Raw genomic sequence first — 20085 nt, forward strand, 5'->3', positions numbered from 1 at the left:
ATGAAGTATCACAAATACGTATGCTAAGAAAGCCCGGCTTTATTTATTCAGCAGCGCCTGTGTGTTTGCAGATTTTTAAATCTTCCCTGTCTGAGAAAATATTTACATTTCTAACCAGAGGCTTCAAAGCCAGCTCTGGTTTATGAAATGACTTACTGTGTTTCAGTTACAGGCAATGAGTTTTACCCGTAACCCATGGTGACACTCCTGATTAATGGGGGCCCGCTGTGTATCATGCTGCTATGTGCTGAGAGTACTAAATGTCTTTGCTCCTCCACGGCTTTTCTCCAGGCTTTTGTTTTGTTGGGTTCTTTTTTCCTTTATTTTTTTGTAGAAGGAAGATGCTATCGATGACACTTTGAGTTCCCGGCATAAAGTCAAGGAGCTTTCAGTCATAGACGGCCGGAGAGCTCAGAATTGCAATATCCTCCTCTCCAGGTACGGTTAATGCCTTCTCACCCACCAGGGAGCGAGGGGATGTTTGATACCCTGCCCTGGGCTGGGGAGGGCTTCTCATCCCTGGGGGGAGTTTAATGACAGGAGCCAGCGAGGGAGGAGAGCCAGCGACACCTGAACCCAGCTATAGCCTTACCGTGCACGGTGAGGTGGCATGGGGAGGGGTGTGGAAATGTGATTTAAGTGGGTATGTGGCAATTAGGTGTCCCTGGAAAGCCCCAGAGGGGCTGGGGCACCCAGTGAGCCTTTATAGGGGATGGGAAGGGGCTTGATTTCACCTCTTATCTACCTCAGCCGGGGTTTTGTTTGCTTTTCGACAGCGGTTGAAGAGGGTCTCTGTTAGACTGGGGAAGGCGCTGGGCATTGGCAGGGTGGGGGGGAGCGGAGGTGTAACCCAGCCAGGGCCTGGCTGCCTGCACAGGTGTCCTGTGCCACATCTGGATGTCGGGAAGGGGATGTCTCCCTCTTACAGCTGCCCAGCCCGGCTCAGGTGACAGCCTCCCACGTGCCCCTTGCCAGGCAGGCTCAGCACTGCTACCAGCAATTTAATCCCATCCCCAGATGGCTGCCAAGAGGATAAAAAGGGCCTTTTTTGGTAAGATAAACTACACCACTAAGACTGATTCCTGAGAAAGGAAAAGCCAAGCTGCAGGGGTCTGAAAGGATGAGCCATCAGCACAGCTACTTAGAAAAAAAACCAACACCAAACAGCAGCAGAAAATGCCACTTGTTTCTGACTCACCAAGAAAAAAAAGTCATCCCAAGAACAGTAAAATCTAGCTCCATTCAGAAATATTCACTTTGCTGCCTGGAAGTGCAGAAGCTTTTGTGCCACCCAGGACTGGCCAGGATGGAGTTGCATTGCTGGCAGTTGGGCTTGCAGCCGCGGTGCCCAAATTCTGCGTTTTCCCAGACCATGGGTTGGCGGTGCCAGTGCCTCGCCTTGGCAGCCTGGCTGGTTTCCTTCCCTAGAAAGTATGCGGAGGCTGATGTCTGCAAAAGAAAAAAACCCTCCGGGTAGGTAGCTTGCAGTCCCTGGTGCTTCTTCAAGCTCTTCTAGAGGTGGTCTGCAGCCCCATGGGCAGCAGGAGCAACAGGTGCGGTGAGCCATGTGCTGCAATGTTTGGTGGTAAAATTGCTGTGTTTATGGCTGTCTCTGCTCTGGGTTGCTCCTGGGGAGTTTCATACTTCCTAGCAGTCCAAATAAAAAGGATGATGATAAAAGCAGAGTTTAAAGCAGCAGGCAAATGAGTATGTCTGTGGCAGCCACCTATTAGCAAGTAAAACGATGGGATTCGGGACACTGGCAGGGCTGCTCTCTGGCATACTTAGGCTGAGCGTAGTCAGAGTTAGTTTAGGTGTGATTCAGGCAGAAGTTTAAGTATACAGTTTAAAGTTAAGCGCACAAATAGCCCCTTCAGTGGGAAGGGGAGCTACCCAAGCACTTAACTTCAAAGGCGTCTTGTGTGTCTTACTGAGCAAAGGTCTTAATTTCATTTCACCAGCAAACCTTTCTCTTCCAAGAAAGTGATGGCTGGAAACAAGTCACCAGTAATTAATCGCACAAAAGGGGGACATCAGAGGCCGCTACCTGCCTGCCCTCCCCTTTGGGTCATTTCCTAAGGGAGAAGTGGGATCGGATCAGCCCTGCAGGGTGGCCCCCAGGACTCTCATATGGCTTTTCCCGGGCACATCCCACAGCATCAGGGGCTGGCCACTGCTTTGGAGGTGCTCTGGGTTTTGTCCCGTGGTGCTCCCAGCGATGCAAGGGCAGAGGGGCCACCCCAGCAGGGCATTTCTCTAGCATTACAGCAGCAACCAAATCTGCTCCTTCCCCCATTTCTGCAAGGGACTGCAATAGAGTTTCTCTCCCCAAACCCCCTTTGGGCGATTTACTCTTGATGCCAAGCAGCTAAAAGGAAGGGCAGTGTTGGGATGAAGCCCAAGCATCATGCTGGTGGGCTCAGGACCAGGCCCTGCATCTCCACCAGACTCCATGCAACCTTGGGCAAACCCTTCCATCTCTGCCCACCCCAGCCACCAGTACCTAAGCTGGGCAGAGCTACGGGTCCCTGGTCCCAGTGTTGCAAAGGAACTGGTCTTGCAGGGTGGCTCACTGCAGTCAGGCTGCTGCTCTCCTGCCTCGCTCACGCAGCCATCGTGGGGACAAGCAAACTTTCACATGCAAAAGGACCTGCAAGCTCGGCCCCTGATTTAGCCCAGACATTTGTAAGCTCACCAGGCATTGTCTGGCTTGCAGCGTGGAAAGATTACGGCCAGTGAGATACTTTATCTCTCTCTGTAGATTTATTTTTTTGCCTGTTTCCCTTGCTTTGGGAGAAATTACTGCACAGTGAGATCACTGGATTTTCCTCCAGCTTGTAATGCAACACAAGAATATTTTTAACACTTGGGTTTTTTCTTCTTTTTTTTTGGAGAATGCTTTGCCAATGTCAGTGCATTATCGGATCTTCCTCTGTGAACCGACCATGTCCTTGTTTTTTCTCCCTCTGTACATGTGTGTATTTTTAGTGCTGCATTCTGCAAGATGCAAATCAAGCCCTTGCTCCATTGCTTTCTGCCTGTGCTAGCGGTGAATGGCTTGTTTGATTCCTTTCTCCAGCAAGGCGGTGTGAAGCATATTTCTCAAATGAATGTGGCTTTTCAAGAGGGCGCGTCCCTTTCTCAGTGGAATTCATTTTTCCCCTTCACACTTATTACGTCCTCTGCAGGATTCTACAAAAGCCGCGCAAAATAGCCCCGTGCTTGTCAGGCTGGCGAGCTGTCACTTCGCATCGGCGGGCTGCTGGCTTTAAATCCCTGTGACAGCAAGTCCTGTGACCCCCTTCCTCTCAGACAGCTCACGTTCAACAGCTGCTGCCAACAATGATAATTATTGTGGTTATAGATAAGCTTCTAGCTTTCACTGGCCCCTTTCCCATCAAATTGTCTGAGAAGCTGTTTTCTTCTGGCGCCCTGCACTTGCTCTCTGCTGATGCTGGGGCAGGCTCTTGTTCTTGGCACTGGGTTTTGATGATTCCTGAGAAAAGTTTTCTCGACCTCTTTCTTTTTAAATATATTTTATTGTTTACTTTGCTTTTAATGAGCAGGGCTTACAAAAGTCACTCTCATCTTTCACCACCCGCCTGGAGACAATCACCGTAAAGTGTGTGCTTTAGGTGTTCGCTTTGGATGAGGGGTAGCTGCTGCCTACCCACCCCCTTCTCCCAGGAGCATTTTTGCCTCCCAGGGATGCCCCCAAATATCCAAACCTAGCCAGTGTCTGCTTTTCACCATGTTGGGGACTGGTGTGACATTTGTTGGCAGTCTGAGCTTTCATGTCACTGCTCGGGTGTAAAAGGAGTCCTTCTGCAGCTTCATATCCCACCTCAGGTTGTGTCCATCCTGTGCTCTCGTGCACGACAGGTAGGGTGTGCTGGGGACATGGCTGCTCATCACCGCAAGCTGTGGAGGGGACATTTTCCACGGATCCTGGGTTTGCTTCTTGTACAGCAACCCTAGCAATTGTTCTGGCTGCTGCTCAGCACAATCTGTGAGCTTCCTCCCCTGGCTGAGGTGAGATTTTAACTCACTCCTCATTTAACAACCCCTCTCTTGGGGGCTCCCTGGAGCAGGAGGTGAGAGAGGACCAGGTGCAGGACAAGAGACAGGCTTGTAAGGAACAGATACTTGCCAGCTCTGTAAGATTGACCTACCTCAATAAAGCTAATCCTTACTTCCAGTCTTGAGCAAAAGGTTTCAAGCTAAACCAAGCCCTTGCTACTGTGGTCTTAGAGTGCAGCACCCTCCTTGCCTTAGCTTCACCTTCCAAAAGCCAGCTCCGCAGTCTCAGCCTGCTCCCTGAAGAGATGCCAGGATGACAAATACCCTCCTTATTTAATTAATTAGAGTGATCAACTCTGTTCCCAATCTTCTTTTTGATCTGCTGATCGGGTTGACTTCCAAGGTCTCACATGCCGCTGTAGGGTGTGTTTCTGGTTTCAGTTCATTCCTTCGAGCCGCATCCAGTATTTCAGCATCCTTTGGCAGCCCTGATCACCAGGACTGGGGCTATGGGTTTCCTCAAAGCCCATGAACAGGTCTTTTCAGCTGTGTGACTTTTCCCTGCATGCAAGTACAGAGGATTTCGTTGGAGTTTTTTTTTCCCCCAACTGTATTTATTGTAATGGCTTTAACCATCACTGCAAGCTGGGCAAGAGATAGGATGTTGGCAAATGGAATTGTAGGAGTTTCTGGACTTTCCTTCTTTTGCATTTAGATTATTTTCTGCAATGCGAAAACATGAACAAAAATAGGTGTGGGTTTGTAATCAAAGTCCTTGCAGGGAGCAGTCACGGGGGTACTGCAGACATAGTAAACTGTTGTTAATGGCTGCTCAAGCCCAGGAGAGGCTGAGGGCGTCTTTCTGTCTATTGCCTCAGTTTGATGCAGGCTGCTGTTGAACGGGCCACTTCCAGGGAACACCATCCTGCTGCTGCTTGCTATGATACAGTGGTCTGTGGTTTTAGAAATCTCCAATTTGAGCCTATGTCTTCAATTCATGTTATGTGAAGTAGGAGAAGAAAAAGGCGGGGTGGTGGGGGGGTGGGGGTTGCTGGTTTCCAGCCTTTTACACTTTGAAGAACATTGAATCCACACCCCTCCAAAAAAAAGGGCTGAAGTATTTCCTGGGATGCTGAGCACCCACTCCCCAAATTTTGGTTTTCTTTCTCTTTTTTTTCCCTGGAGGGACACTCCAAATAATGGTGGGTGGAAAGAGTGAGGTAGGCAACGTTCAGATCCAAGAAGAGCAACAGAAATTGGCCAGATTTTCCTTGGGGGTTGTGGCAATGGGTTCAGGAGCAGTGCTGAGCTGTGGTCCTGAGCCTGGGCTGGACTGTGCTGCAGACAGGGGGCATGATCCCCGCTGGCTCCATGGCCTTTGGGGATGCTGGCACTGCAGGAGTAGCATTGCTATGGGCAAGATTTACAGATAAAAGTTATATATTTTTAATAGGTGTATGAGATACTATGTACAATACTTACATAAAATACTATAAAATAGGGGGCAACAGCTGCAGTGCAGGGAGAGGGGATTGGCCCTCCTGTTCACAGCAGGGCCAGGGCTGCTTTGTGCTGTGCCTTGGCAGAGCACGGTCCTACTGCATTTCTCTTACGTTCTTCTTCATAACACTGTATAGTGTAATTTGTGCTGCTGCTGCTGGCTGGGGGTTAAGCTTGTTGCATGGGTGCATATGGAAATGCTCCTGAACCTTGCCCGGTTGCTGGGCTGAGGATAATTCTCCTTCCCCTCCACCTCCCAGGCTGAAGCTCTCGAATGAGGAGATCAAACGAGCAATTTTGACAATGGACGAGCAGGAGGACCTCCCAAAAGACATGCTGGAGCAGGTGGGCAATGTGTCTCATGCTCCTCCATGGTTTCCTTATGTTGAGGCCATGCTGTGCAAGGTGCTCGGGACCAAACCATGGCTTTAAGAAGTGTGTCAGGGCCCCAGATTATTTACCAACCACATGTTGAAAAACCACCCCAGTGGGCTGGAGCAGCAGGAAAGCAGCTCGGTTGTAGCATCGGTGCTGGGAGCAGCATGGCCTCCACTTGCCATGCCTGTGCCTAGGTCTGCCCTGGGACCCCGAGGCCGAGCCAGTTGCCTATTTTGTGGCTGTGGCTTGAAGTTCATGCTCAGTGGGGGGTTATTTTTGAAATTTGTTCAGCATTTGTACAATCCTTTAAAAGGCAATCCCAGTTTTCAATTCATCTAAATCCTTTTGAAAGCATTTTATTCACCTGTCCTTAAAGCTGAGCTGGTGATTACACCTTCAGCAGGGATGTGGGAGGATTCAGTACACAAAGTTTCCATCTGCAAATAGGTAGAGTTGCAGCAAGAGGCCCTGACATCTCCTCTGGCAGAGGTGATGTCAAAACATCCTTGGAGCAGACACAGTACGTGTGTCATAAAACCAGAGTGATGGCAGGGCAGAAGCAAGAGACACTAATGTGTAATGGGAGGAAGGTCACAGGGACAGCAATAACACTTATTTCACAGGTGCCTTGGGGTCACTGTCTGTACATGCTGAAAAGGTGGTAGATACAAACAAATAAATCACTGTTTTACTTCTGAAAAACTGTACATGGACCTCATGTCCACCAGTGTGCTTTCCTTTTTTTAGCTCCTGAAGTTTGTTCCTGAAAAGGGTGACATTGACCTACTGGAAGAGCATAAGCACGAGCTGGATCGCATGGCCAAGGCTGACCGGTTCCTCTTTGAAATGAGCAGGTTGGTGGCCCAGGAGACCTGTTTGGACCAGTGGCTGCACAGGCTGGTTGTGAGGTGGCTGTTTTGTGGAGCCTGGTTGGGAAATAAGCCCTGCTTACTGTTTTTCACATCAGAAAAATGAGTGGGCCAAACAGACTGGAGGCCAAGCAAGGTGCTCCCACTCTGGATCGCTTGTGACACTATGCTTCTAAAATCAGGGTTGTGCATTCCAGACAAGAAGCAGCTTGACAGAGCAGCAGGGAGGGATGGGGAGATGGATCCTCTAGAGAGCTGTTGGTTTCCCGGGTCATGTCTCGACACATTTCCCCTCATTCAGGGGAGAAAAGCTCAGTCTGGCACAACTGTGCAGAAGACTGCGTCATCTGCATCATGGCCCAGGTGGGAGGCACTGTTTGAATGATAACACGATGCTCCTTTCCCCTTCACATGAACGTATCCTAACGAATACTCAAGACTGACGTATGTAAATTTTGCCCTGCTGTGTAGATGAATCTCACTCCTCACCTCAGGCATGGCTCGTCCCTGGGGCTCCTGAGAATATATGAGACAGAAAGGAAATGCCATTTCTTCCTGCTTTTGGTAGCAATCATTTAAGACTTAGAATTCAGGGTGGAACAACCTTGTCTTTTGCATGCACATCCTCTAGAGGTACTGGTTTAAAACCTTGAGCTCTTTATTGAAGTCCAACTGAGTATTGAGCTCTTTGAATTTCTTAGCTGAACTTCAAGCAAGTCACTTGTTTGCAAAGTCAGTGAGTTTTACAATCTGAGACTGTACTGGGAGATCAAAAATAGAAACGCTCCTGTCCTCCCAGAGAAATGTGCCAATGAACACTGGGGTGATGCACCGTGTACTTGCTGAGTGTCAAAAACAGGCAGGACGGAACTGCAAAGTTCAGACCTGAGGCCTCAGGGCTGGAAGATGCTCAGAATTAGCTTTCCTATCACAGGTCACCTTTCCTCTTCACAGTCTCTTGCCCAAGTGCTGCTCCCATGCCTTCATCTTTTCAAAAGCACAATGTGCCAATGCAAATATTCTCCTTGATTTCCAGCACAGCTTTTTAATTTGCCCTGTGGTCTGTAACTGAGTGTGATGTCTGTGTCACCTCTGATTAGCACAACAACAGCACAACCCATGGCCTTGTCTGTGAGCGCATCTCCCGTGGGTCCTTGGTCCAAATGACTCAAATCAGACTGCCATTTGGGTACAAGTGAGATCTTGTTTAGCCTAAATACAACTGACATGAGCAGAGCCATCCCTGACTTGCCTGGAAAAGGGCTGGATTGGGCTGTGTCGGTGGCTTTCCAGCCCAGGCTATTGTGTTGAGGATCTGAAGCCCCAGTTTCATTAGTGCTGGTGGTTGACGTGCCTGTATCCAGCTGCAGTTCATCACAAAACCATTGGGACCCCAGACCTCATCAGCATCTTTGCTAAGGAGTGGTTGTAAAAGAACTGTTTGTTCATAGCAATAGGTTGTAAAAATGCACTTGTTGAACCTGCTGAGTTAAGGATAGGCTTAAGCATGTTCTTAAGAGCCCACGTGGATCCACCCCAGGACAGCTGTAGCTTCAGTTGTCATTTTTTCCCATCCCAGCATAGTTTCGGGGAGAAATGGGGTCATTATTTTTTAATCACCGTGGCTTAAGTATGCCTTGTGAGCGCAGCTGTGAGCAGCAGAGCAACTGCACTCTGCCCGGAGCAAGCAAAGCTCAGCCCACACCTCTGTTGTTTTCTTTTTTTTCCAGGATAAACCATTATCAGCAAAGGCTGCAGTCCCTTTACTTCAAGAAGAAGTTTGCAGAGAGAGTTGCAGAAGTCAAACCCAAGGTGGAAGGCAAGTGATGGGACCTGCCAAGGTGCTCTGTGCGGGCACAGGGAGCACTCGTAGGAAGAGCATCTCTCCATGCCTGGGCAAGGCTGGTCCGCATGGAGGCTGCAGTGACGCAGGGGGAGGGAGTTGGTTGTTGGTCTTTGCGCATGGGGGTACTGAAGAGGTTGCTGCAAGGGGAGCAGTGTGCTGTGGTGGCAAGGGGTAATGTCCCACACCTTTCTGCTTTCAGCCATCCGTGCTGGCTCCAAGGCAGTGCTGCAGAGCAGCAGCCTCCAGCAGCTGCTGGAGGTGGTCCTGGCGTTCGGGAACTACATGAACAAGGGCCAGAGGGGCAACGCTTTCGGGTTTAAGATCTCCAGCCTCAACAAGATCGCGGACACCAAGTCCAGCATTGACAAGTGAGCAGCCCCTGCCCTCGTCCTCAGCAGTATCCACAGGCCCCAGGGATGTTGAGGGAACAGAGGGGCCATTAGTGTTGCCTCTGGGATGTGGGTAGGTGGGAGTGGTCCCCTCCTTCCTGCTGCCCCATCTGGAGCATCCGATGATGCAAGCACCCATTTTTTGAGCAGGACAGATTTCAAGGGAAGCTGAGCTGCAGATCAGCATGGGGATTGATGGAGGCTTTCCTTCCTGGGCTGACTAAACAGCAGCCAAGGCTGATTAGGAGGATCATCCTCCAGATCCTTTTCTCCCTACTTTGAGAAGTCAAGAGCCATCATGCTGTGGCACAGTGACCAGAGGAGAGGTCCCAGGGGCTCCTCTCCGTGGGAACCCCCTCTGCAGCCCCCTCAAGCTGCTGCAGCCATTGCCTGGTTTGCTTTTCCCCACCAAGCTCCATGCACAGAGAGGAGCTGGGTCAGGTCTCAAACCTGCCGGGTCTCATCCATCAGTAAAGACAATGGAGAACAGAAACAGTGATGTTCAAGTCACCTTCCCTGGGTCCCTGTGGTGGAGGGTCCTTGCTTGCAGGGACCAGACTGCTCTGTGCTGTGGCTGTGTGTGTGGGGGACAGACCCATCCCATGTCCCCAGGCAGGCAGCAAGTAGCATCCTTGCAGAAATCCCAAAATCATTCATTACGAGGGTTAGGGTATAACCAGGATTTTTAACTGAGCTCTCAGGTCCCCATGGGGCCACCATGCCAACCTCATCATTCCTCTCTCCTAGGAACATCACCCTTCTGCACTATCTCATCACTATCGTTGAAAAGAAATATCCCAAAGTGCTCCGCCTGCACGAGGAGCTGCGAGACATCCCGCAGGCAGCCAAAGTCAAGTAAGCAGGGATTTAAGTGGCGCTTAGGGAGTACCGAGAGCTCCTTTCCCATCTCTTCAGCCTATCTTTCCATGTCACCCTCCCCTGCTCGCACTCACAGCTGGATCCTGGCTGCCGGTCTGGGCCCAGTGCTGTGGCCACGCTGGCCCGAGAGCAGCCCAGGATACAGAAGCAAACATCGCTTCGTGGCTTTAAATCTCAGCCCTTGCAGCAAAGGCCTGCGAGTCTCCCACCACGAGGGAGGAGAGCTGCTTGGAGCAGCCGTTTCCTGTTGTTATCTCACCGCAGAAGCATTTAATTAATTTCTAATGGTATGTTAAGTAATCCGGGAGGAAGCGGTTGTGGTGTGGCTGCAGATAAAGGGCAGCTGTTTATCTGCGTGTGGCAGGGAGGCTTTGCGGGCAGGACCAGGCAGTGATAGTGCAAGGGGCTCACCTGCCTCCAGGTCCTGCCTGGCACTCGTTTCACCACCAACATGGAGCTTCTGATGTTTGCAATGAGCTTTTAATCCCTGCCCACTGACTGGTTCGGAGCAGGCTGCCACTGTCTCTTTGCTGGCGGAGGCCACCAGTTCGGCAAAGCCTTTAAACACACGCTGAACTTTTAAGTGCAGGAGGAATCTGCTGTTGCACTGCAAAGCCCTCAAGTATGTGCTGAAGTCCCTCTGAAATCAATGAGACTCTGTTTCGGTTTTAAAGTTCAGTGGGAGCTTATGGGCTTTGCTGCTTCAAGGACCTGAGCAGCAAAGATCACACGTTTCTGCAGTCAGCACCCGTTCCTCCGAGCCGTGGACACGAAAAGGGCCTGAAACTGCACCTCTTCAGACAGGATGGCAAATACGCACGGAGCTTATGGCAGCTCGAGGGTCTTTCAAGTTTCAAAGTGCTCTTGTAGCAATAGTGCCTTCCCCGCAGAAGATCCATAATGTGCAAAGCAAGCATCCTGGTGTCTAAAGTGTAAAATAATTGTCAGCCATAGGGATTAAACAAAGTGACAGGACAAATCTTGGCGTGTGAGAAGTGTGTGGCAGCTGCGCTGATAGGCATCAGCTGAGAACATGGTGGAGCAGGGCATGCTCCTCACCGGCGCAGGCTCCAGCTTGCTCATGCTCTTGCATCTGCAGCTACACGTATGTACAGCTACACGTATGGGAAAGAAAGAGTCTGCAGAGACGTGTCCCCCCCTCCGAAACTTTATCATTTTGCTCTAAACTGGATACCATATGTAATATTTGGGCTTGGTCCAATCTAGAGTGAAACCAAAAAGTTTCTAAAGCTCTGGAAAACCCTAAATTCCCCCCAGCCCTGCAGCTGTGAAGCAAACTTGCCGCCTCTGTCAATCCCACTGCTAGTAATGAACTGCTGGAGCACAGGGCTCCCAAAACTGCTTTTTCCCAGACTAAACCTGCCAGGAACACTTGCCCCATGACCCAACATCAGCATTTCCAGGGACCCCAGCCCTAGGACAGACACCCCTGGAAAGGTGTCAAGCCTGTGGTCATCGAGTCTTTGTGAGAAAGCTTCCCCTTAGATGTAGTGGTAGAAACCCGTAAGCACTTGAACTCGAAGCTCATCGGGGGCTTGAGCCTTGTGTAAACAAAGTCAGTGCCAGATGTGATGATTTATTTTTATTTCTCTATATTTGGGTTGTCTCCCTTTATGAAAGTCTTACTGCTAGGAAGGGTGCTTTGCATGGCATTCACCTAACCATGGTACCCTGAAAAACTCTCTGCTGTGCGCTGGGACAAGCAGCAGATTTTCTGATGGCCCTGGAGAGGGGAAGAGAAATCTCTGCCCAGCAAAGCTCTCTCCTGAGCTCTCCTTTTGCTTGAAGAGGCCTGGAGGCTGCTGAGCTTGCTAAGCCTGCCCAGTCCCTTTGATTAAAAACACAGAAAAGCATTTTGCTTTAAAACAAGCAATTGCAGCCACTTTGAGATGGGCAGCTGTCCTAGCTTAGAGGCTGTCAGCCCGATTTGCTGCTTGAGACATGCTGCTCTGCAAACAGGAAGCCATGTGTGCAGCGCCGGGGTCTTTTCAGTGGAAAAACATGGTCGAGTTGGTTGGAGAGCTGTAGAATTTGCTGGGGAAGGCTGAAAATTAACATCCTGCCATTTCCAACAGCATGACTGAGCTGGAGAAAGAAATAAACACTCTGAGAAGCGGCCTGAGAGCAGTGGAGACTGTAAGTATTATTGAAATCAAATATAGCCCAGCCTGGCTCTGAGCACCGTGGCATCCCTCCTCAGGGAGGCAGGCAAGGGAGCTCCCAGCGAAGCTGCTTTTATCTCACATCCTGGAAATCTGTTTGTCTTTCCTTCCTGCCCTGCACGTGCGCCTGTCCTCTTAGGGCTGTTCTGGCACCAAAGTTACTGTGTGTGTTTAGGCACGTGCATGGTTTATATCTAATTCACCAAGGGAGGCTGAGGAAGTCTAGCGATGATGCCACAGAGGACCTGTGATGTGCAGAGGGGTCTCCCTTTGGCTGTAAAACTGCAGAGAGCTGGGGCTGAGGCCAGGGAGCGCTTCGGCAGCCCGGCTGGAGTGATGATGAATGGTGGAAGTATCCTGAAGGACTCACCGTCTTGCTAAATTATGCTGCTTCCATGATCTCACCTGCAGAATTAGGCCTTAAAAGCGTACTGCAGGCACGATGCTATAAAACGGAGTAATCCGTGGCCTCATGCATGGCAGGAGGGAGCAGTGGTGGTGGTACAGGCAGTACCCGTGACACTGATGCAGGCACACGCCCAGCAGCACTACCAGAGGCTGATGGTATTTGTGTCCCACCAGAGGCTGATGGTTATTTGTGTTCCTCATCAGCCAGGGCCTGACCAGATTTACCTTTTTTTTCCCCAAAGGAGCTGGACTTCCAGAAGTCTCAGGTTCAGCAAACAGGTGACAAGTTTGTGTCTGTCGTCAGCCAGTTCATCACATTAGCAAGCTTCAGCTTCTCGGATGTCGAAGATCTTCTGATGGAAGCAAAAGAGCTGGTAAGGTCACCAGTGTCCTTGAGATCTGGGTAGCGTTTCAGCCTGTCCTCCAGCCAACAGGGGAGGATGGTCCTGGCCTTTCCAGAGCACATGCTGTGCATTAACATCTCAGATACCTCCCCCATAAGATCATGTGAATGTCCTGCTGAGACCCTAACATGACAAAGGTGCTGGGCTTTGTTGGTTTGTTTGGAGTAGGTGGGTGGGTACATCCCTGTCTGTCCCCAGGGCCTTCTTCCTGCTCCACAACCCAACATGCCAGGGGATGGCAGGTCAGGCCAGCAGATTGCTTCTGGGGTGCAAGATGTGCTGTAGAAAGCCATGAGATACCTATCTAAGTGCAAGGCAAGGGCTACCCATGGGAGAGTTGTGTCCATCAGGGAAGGAGATGATAGGTTTTTTGTGAGGATCTGGGTTTTGGTGAGGAGCTTTCACTCAAGCTTAGAGGGCTTGCTTTGCTTCTCGTGTTGTAAAATGGAACTATCCTAGTTTTGGTGGCTTTAGAGTTAGGAGTGTGACAGCTGGGGCATCTTGGCTAATGAAGGCTGAAGGTGGCAAGAAAGCAGGCTGTTCTGTTGGTTGTTGATGGAAGACGAGGAAAAAATGCAACCAGGTCTTCAGGCTGGACATGAGGTCACCCAGAGGTGGATATCAGAGACAACCCAGGCTGCCCAAGTGACTCCACTTCTATAGGGTGAAATGACATCCAGTGCATAACTTTGGTCTGACACCTGCCCAGCTCTGCTCTCCAGAGAAAAGGGAGAGGAGCTCAGTGACATGAATTGAGGCCAACTTCAGACCTGGTTAGAGAAGCTACTTAAAAGGTTCACCTTCCCCAGAATAATGCCCTGCTGAGTGCTTTGCAGCCATGTGCAAGGACCTGTTGCCATGTTCTCCTTTTCTCCCTACCATGCTGGTTTCAATCACAGCAAAGGGATGGATGTTGGCTGGTGTCTGTGATCCCCAAGCATCTTTTGCTTCCCCTCTTTCAGCAAAGTGGCCCACAGCTGATTCCCGTTTCCTCCAAGAACAGTCCTTCAGTATCTCCTCCCTGGCCTGGCCTTCATCTTGATTGAAGTGGCAGGGAGATAATCCGTCACAGGCTGCTTTAGAGATCCCATCCTTGTCCCACTGCATGAGCTGCCTCTCCAAAGACAGAAGTTACCCAGCATCACCACCACCTTGTCCCTGGTTGTGCTGTTGGCATTGTCCTTCAGACCATCCACCCATGCTTGGGCATTATGATTGACTGTTGCCTTGTTGAAGCCATGGCTAACCCAGGCCACCCTTTTGAACTGTTGATGATAACCAGGCAGATCTTCCCTGCAGTGAGTTAGAACTGTGGACATGGTGACAAAAGCTCTGCAAACTGTATAGTGTTCTGCTGACTTGGCTGGATCTGGAGGAGAAGGCCTGGTCATGCTCCCCAGTGCCCATCAAAGCCCACTCTGAAGCAATGTGCTGCTGTTCCCGTGGTTATCGGATAGGCTGGGCTGTGCAAAGTGCACCAGCTCTTCACATTTTAAACACATGCCCAGATTCACATTGTGTTACTGCTTTCTCTTAGGAAAGCAGAAACATCGTTCTTTTATAAAGTTTATATCCTGTGGGGATAATGTTTTCAGCCTTCCCCACCCCCACCCGCCAGAATCTTCTGCAACATGGCAGAAAATGTAATATCTTGATGAAAATCAACAAGAATAACCTCAATTATTTTGACTTACATAGTGGCACCTCTCAGATTCCTTCCTGCATCTTGAAGTACTAAGTCTCTTAAGTAAACAAAGAAATAAAAATGCCCTAAATGTCTTTTGAAAAGCCTGGGGCAGCCCTGCAAATAAAACTAAATCGTACAGGCAAGCTTTAAAAATGTTCCTCTCGGTCTACCCAGCAAAATCAAAGCAACTAATAAATCTGTTTGTGCTTTGATTTTGTTTTTCTTTTCTTTTAAGCATGCTTATCTCCAGAACATGCCATCACAATTTTAACAAACTTTCTGTGCACAAAGAGTCCCCTTCAAACTGGAAGTGAGAACAAAGGATGTCAGTCCCAAGAACGACTCATGGGCTCCTCAGGGACCGAGACACATCGGCAGATCGTGGATGTCCTGTCCTGACCTTTGCTACAGCCTCATTCAACTCCCTTACATTAATGGTGTGCAAACAGCATGAAATGCCGGAAAACTCCCTATTTCCCTACCCAGGGCTGTGCCTGAGCCCAGGCAGAAATGTCTTTTAGAAGTTTCACCAACACATTTGGTTTCAATAGCAGAGCATGTGGCAATGATAAATAATACCCCAAAAATACTTCAAAGAAAAACTTAAAAGTGCGAGTTTCCCTTCCCCTGCCGTGTTTACTATTAGTTTTATGTCTTCGGTCTTCAGTCCCACAATATTTTGCTTCCTTGTTTTTACTGCTGCTTAGTTAATAAAGCCGAGCTGGGCCAGAGGGAGGCTCAGCAGAGCCTGAGGCAAGAAGGGGAGAGGGAGCTTGGGAGTGATCCAGGTCAGCTCTTACAGGGCAGCAGGTAAAACATCAGATGATTTATTTCATGTTTATGTCAAGGCTTGATGAAGCAAAGTCCTGCTGTCCACTCTGGCCGCTGGAAGTGTTTCTTTCCGCTCTGTCAAGTCAAAGGCTTCCCATGGGGGCGGTTCACCAGTGTGGTGGGTGTCTCTTGAGACTGAGAGACCCCTGTCTTCTCTCTCCCAGTTTTCCAAAGCTGTGAAGCACTTCGGAGAAGACACAGACAAAATTCAGCCTGACGAGTTCTTCGGCATCTTTGACCAGTTCCTTCAAGCCGTGACCGAGGCCAAGCAGGAAAATGAGAACATGAGGAGGAGGAAGGAGGAGGAGGAGCGCCGAGCACGCATGGAAGCACAGGTGAGTGGGCACCAGCAAGCCCAGCAGCACCCCCAGAGCACCCAGGGATGGCAACCTTGCTGTGCTGTCCCCATGGTGAGCATGGTGGCACGGGGAGCACTGAAGACTGGGCAAGGAGATGCTGTGCTCCTAGAACCCCTGGCTTTTCACTGTTGGTTGCTTAATTAAATACTAACATTGGGTTGGCGAGATCTTGGAACTCAAACACGCAGCAAAGCTGGTGCTGCCTGTGGGGTGGTGTGACCCACCAGCAGCAACCGTGGGGCTGTGGACCTCAGCCCATGGGTTGTATCAATAACCCTAACCAGCTCTCATGTGCTAAGCAGTGGCGTGGGAAACCACTCTTGTTTCATGAGTTTGGGGGTCACCGTGCATGTGTTGGACACCCCGCAACCACTTACATGAGAGTGACTTGTCTCCTTTCCCCCCTGCCATGGCATGCAGCTGAAGGAGCAGCGGGAGCGGGAGCGCAAGGCAAGGAAGGCGAAGGAGAGCGGGGAGGAAGGCGGCGAGTTTGACGACCTCGTCTCGGCCCTGCGCTCAGGTGAAGTCTTCGACAAGGACCTCTCCAAACTGAAGCGCAACCGCAAGCGCATTGCCAACCAGTTGGCTGACAGTGGCCGCGAGAGGCCTGTCACCAAGCTCAACTTCTGAAAAGCAAACAACAAAACGCAACAAAAAAACGCGGGTTAGTCTTTTTGAAGTGGCATGGGGAGTTTTTTATTCCCATTATACTGCCTTGTGATTCAAAGCGAAACAGTGGCGCACTCTTTCTCCCCGCGGGTGAGTGTGTGTATGTATATACTGTGTATATAGTCACGCTGGGGGGGCAGATGGAGGTGCGTGGGCAGCCCACCTTGATGAGTGCCTGTGCCACCTCCTCCCCTCAGCCCACTCTGAAAAGTAGTTCTCCCATGCACAAGCACAATGCCGCGTCTGCGGAGCAAGAGAGGACCCAACCCAGAGATGCCAGCGGTCCCCATGGTTCCCAAAGGCAATGGGAAGCCGCTCTCGGCCGCTCTCCTGCTCGGACCCCCCCAGGCCATTTGCAGGGGATGCCTTGCACACAAGCCGAGCGGTATGAAGAAGAAAAGAAAAAAAACACAAGTTGACTGAACTTTAATCCGTTGGTTGTTTTTTTTTTCCTCATTGTTGTGATTATTCCAAAAAACTCACAGATCTGTGCTTTCGTGCTGGTTCCTGAGCTCGGCACCATGGGTGCTCCCAGCGATGCTCTTCCTGTCATCCTTGGGAAATGCTCTTTTTCCTCTTACCACCTCCTTGCTAAAGGAAAAAGTTTACCCCAAAGTGCTTGTCGCTGTAACGCCACACAGATGTATTGATAATTTCACAACGTTTTCTGGCCCAAGATGGTGGGAAAGGTTGGTTCTCGGAGGAGACAAGGAGCATAAACTTTTGCGTTGTAATTTTTATTCTTCCTTTCTGTTCAATGGGACAAACTGTATCCTCTGTAAAGGTGGGTCAGGACCAAAGGTCTCTGATATACAAGGAGGCTGGTGCAAAACCCACTGGCTTTCACCCACCTTCTTTTCTCTTTTCTTTATCAGACACACAGAAGCAGCGATGCCAAGAAGCGCTCGTCTCGTAGCCAGGTCCTTTTTCAACTGGTTTGCTGTTTGTTGTCATTGCAAATTTGTAAGCAGAACTACCTGTCAAATGTCAGTCCAAAAAAAAGAAAAAAATAATAAAAATAATTCAAAGCTCTCAGGGAGTAATAATTTAAAGGTTTAGAAAATTAAGAATTGGAGAATAAAAAGTAACCACCATTAACATATTAACATTTCTATTCTTAAATTATGCTGAATATATAGAGGACTGTTACTTTTTACTTTTATTTATTCGTGGTGTGTTTTTTAAGAAAACAAAACAAAACCTTTTTATACCACCAATACTTTTGTGATCCTATTTTTTTTTTGTTTGTTTGTTCTTTTTCCTGTGGAGAGATGAGTTTGTCCCTGTTGCACTAGATATTAACATTATTTGAAATAAGGTTGGTTGGGGTTTTTTTGTCAGATAATCGGTATTACTGGTGGGGTATGGGATGTCAGTTAACTATATGTACTGTATAGCAAAAGTGCTGTTTAAACTAATTTGTATAAAAAATACGGTTCTAAGCACCTGAAGGCCATGGGGTCTGCGTGCTGAGTGAAAGCTGTGAAATCTCTCTCTAACCAGAGTTGTCAAGAACTGTGGTTTTACCATTTTATTCATTTCTTCATTGCAACTTTTGACGCACTGTAGATTAAAAAAAAAAAAAAAGAAAAAAGAAAAAAAAATTCTGAGTAGCATTTAAAGCAGTAATAAATAAAGCAGGTAAGCGCAAAAAGTCCAGCACCTCGTATCCAAGCAGCTGCAAAACCTGCAGATTATGTTCAAAGGTGGAGTTAAGCACTTTGCTTTAAGAAGGAGGGGGAAATAAAGACAAAAGGTAATGATAATACTATTCCTTAACTAAAGTGCCTCTATTTATATTTTTTATTTATGGCTGAAAAAAATGGGGCTGATACAATTGAGGGAATGGACTTTGGGGGGAATTTAAAATATTAAATAAAAGAAAAAAAAGGTTAAAAAAAGAAGTCTGGCCTCTGATGGTTTAAGGAATGGTTGGTCACATGTGTTTAATTTGAAAGGCGGTGGGAGTTGGAAAGGGCAATCGCCTCCCGGGGTCCCTGGGTGCAGGGCTTGGCCACCAGCACCCACCCCTGGCTCCTGCCTCCACGACCCCAGTGCCACAACAGGACCTTTCCTGACAGATTTCCTCTTGCCCTTCCAAACCTGTTTTGTTTTGGTTTGGTTTTTTTTCAAATTGTTTTACAGCAGCCTTGTTGTCAGGCTGAGTTTGCCATTTCTTTGTTTTCTTTAAGAAAAAAAGAAAAAAGAAAAAAATATTATATCTCTATAAATAAATACAAAAGCTGTGTGCAGGTAATTCCATGTGCCATTGTCAAAAACTACTTTTAGATTGGTGCTGGTGTAAGTAGCCACTCTTTTCTCTTGGGTGTGTATTTTAAAGATGATTTTTTTTTTTAATAATGCCAAAAAGGAAAAAAAAATCCATAATAATTTGTAAACTGAAGTATATGTCTTGGACCTTATTAGCTTTGTAGTGACCAAGGTAGTCTGTTAGGTGCAAGGATGTTAGTAGTCTTAGCTAGTGGGAAATGCTGTGTAATGTTACGAGACTGTACATTTTCTAAGACGGCAATATGCAATAAAGAAAAATGATTTCGGTGAGTGTACATGGCATAGCCGTGAGTTATTTTTTGGTGACAAAAAAAAAGGGACATTTGGGGATTGAGACAGGTGCTGAAGAAAAGGCCCTCCATGGGTTGCTTTTTTGGGGGGTGTAGTTGCAGTCATTGCTAGGGGTGGCTGATAACCCCACTTCACTGCATTCCCGCGTGCTAGGTTGTATGCAGTCGGGGGGATTTCCATGCTCCTGGCTGGCAGCATACTCGTGGTCACCCACCTGTGGGCTCTGAAACACCTCCCAGTTAGTGACTCCATTTCTCCCCGCTGTGTTGTTGCTACTGCCTGTTCCCACCTTGGTGATCGGCTTTTCTAGTAGCCTGCGTTGAGGCAGCCACCAGTTTTGCATCACTGGGTGGGATCATCTCTCTTTCTCCAGCTGATGGAGCTGAGCTGGTGCTGTCTGGGCTGGCTAGCGTGCCTCTAGCAAGCCAATATATTTAGAAGCACCAGAGATGTTTTCTTGGCAGTAGCCCAAACCCTTCTTGGCGTTTTCATGCTCACGATTACCCTTCCCACACACCTTCCCATCTGGGGTCTCTGTTATTTTCTTCTTTTTCCAGTGCTCTTTTCATGAGTGATCTTTGCAGCACTCAGCACCCTCAGACCCACCTGTCTGTAGTAATGGGAGCATGTACATTGTGCTCAGACCCATATGCTTCCCCCTTCTTTCAGGGCTTTCCCCGGTATAACCAGTAAGACGGCACCGAGCCAGCCCAGATAAGACATCTAACACATCCCTGGGCTCAGGACTTCCTTTGATGCAATACCACCCGGTGTCGGGGCTGACAGACAGGGCAGATTTCTCCTATTTATAGCCCATGGCCAGTGTTTCCTACTACAGAGCGTATTTATGATCCAGCATTGGTCAGATCTGGGCTAGCAGAGAGCACAGGGCAGTGGAGAAGAGCATGGCTACCATCACAGCTTTTGGCGAGCCAGTGGGCTGGTAATGCCATGCAAAAGCAGCCCCAGGCTGTGTAGTGAAAGGACCCAAGCAGAAGGGGAATGGCTTCGGCTGCTCTTCCCTTCGTAAATCCCTGTGTCCCCAGCACAGGGGTGCTCTGGGGTGCATCCATAAACAGA

At 49.0% G+C, this 20085-nt stretch overlaps 1 protein-coding gene across 3 annotated transcripts in view; it reads left to right on the forward strand.

The window, feature by feature from the left end:
• The window catches only part of DAAM1 (dishevelled associated activator of morphogenesis 1), a 99066-nt gene extending 80086 nt beyond the window's left edge, over positions 1–18980 (forward strand). For all 3 annotated transcript variants that reach the window (XM_055814999.1, XM_055815009.1, XM_005229419.3), the window contains 10 exons: positions 335–438; positions 5781–5865; positions 6646–6752; positions 8498–8586; positions 8813–8981; positions 9750–9857; positions 11978–12038; positions 12715–12846; positions 15559–15729; positions 16174–18980. In XM_055814999.1, the coding sequence (XP_055670974.1) occupies positions 335–438; positions 5781–5865; positions 6646–6752; positions 8498–8586; positions 8813–8981; positions 9750–9857; positions 11978–12038; positions 12715–12846; positions 15559–15729; positions 16174–16383 (1236 nt within the window). In that variant the 3' untranslated portion in view covers positions 16384–18980. The remainder of the gene's footprint in view (positions 1–334; positions 439–5780; positions 5866–6645; positions 6753–8497; positions 8587–8812; positions 8982–9749; positions 9858–11977; positions 12039–12714; positions 12847–15558; positions 15730–16173) is intronic.
• The last annotated feature ends 1105 nt before the right edge of the window (positions 18981–20085 follow it).

The sequence above is a fragment of the Falco peregrinus genome, chromosome 1 (assembly GCF_023634155.1).
Source record: "Falco peregrinus isolate bFalPer1 chromosome 1, bFalPer1.pri, whole genome shotgun sequence".
NCBI lineage: Eukaryota > Metazoa > Chordata > Aves > Falconiformes > Falconidae > Falco > Falco peregrinus.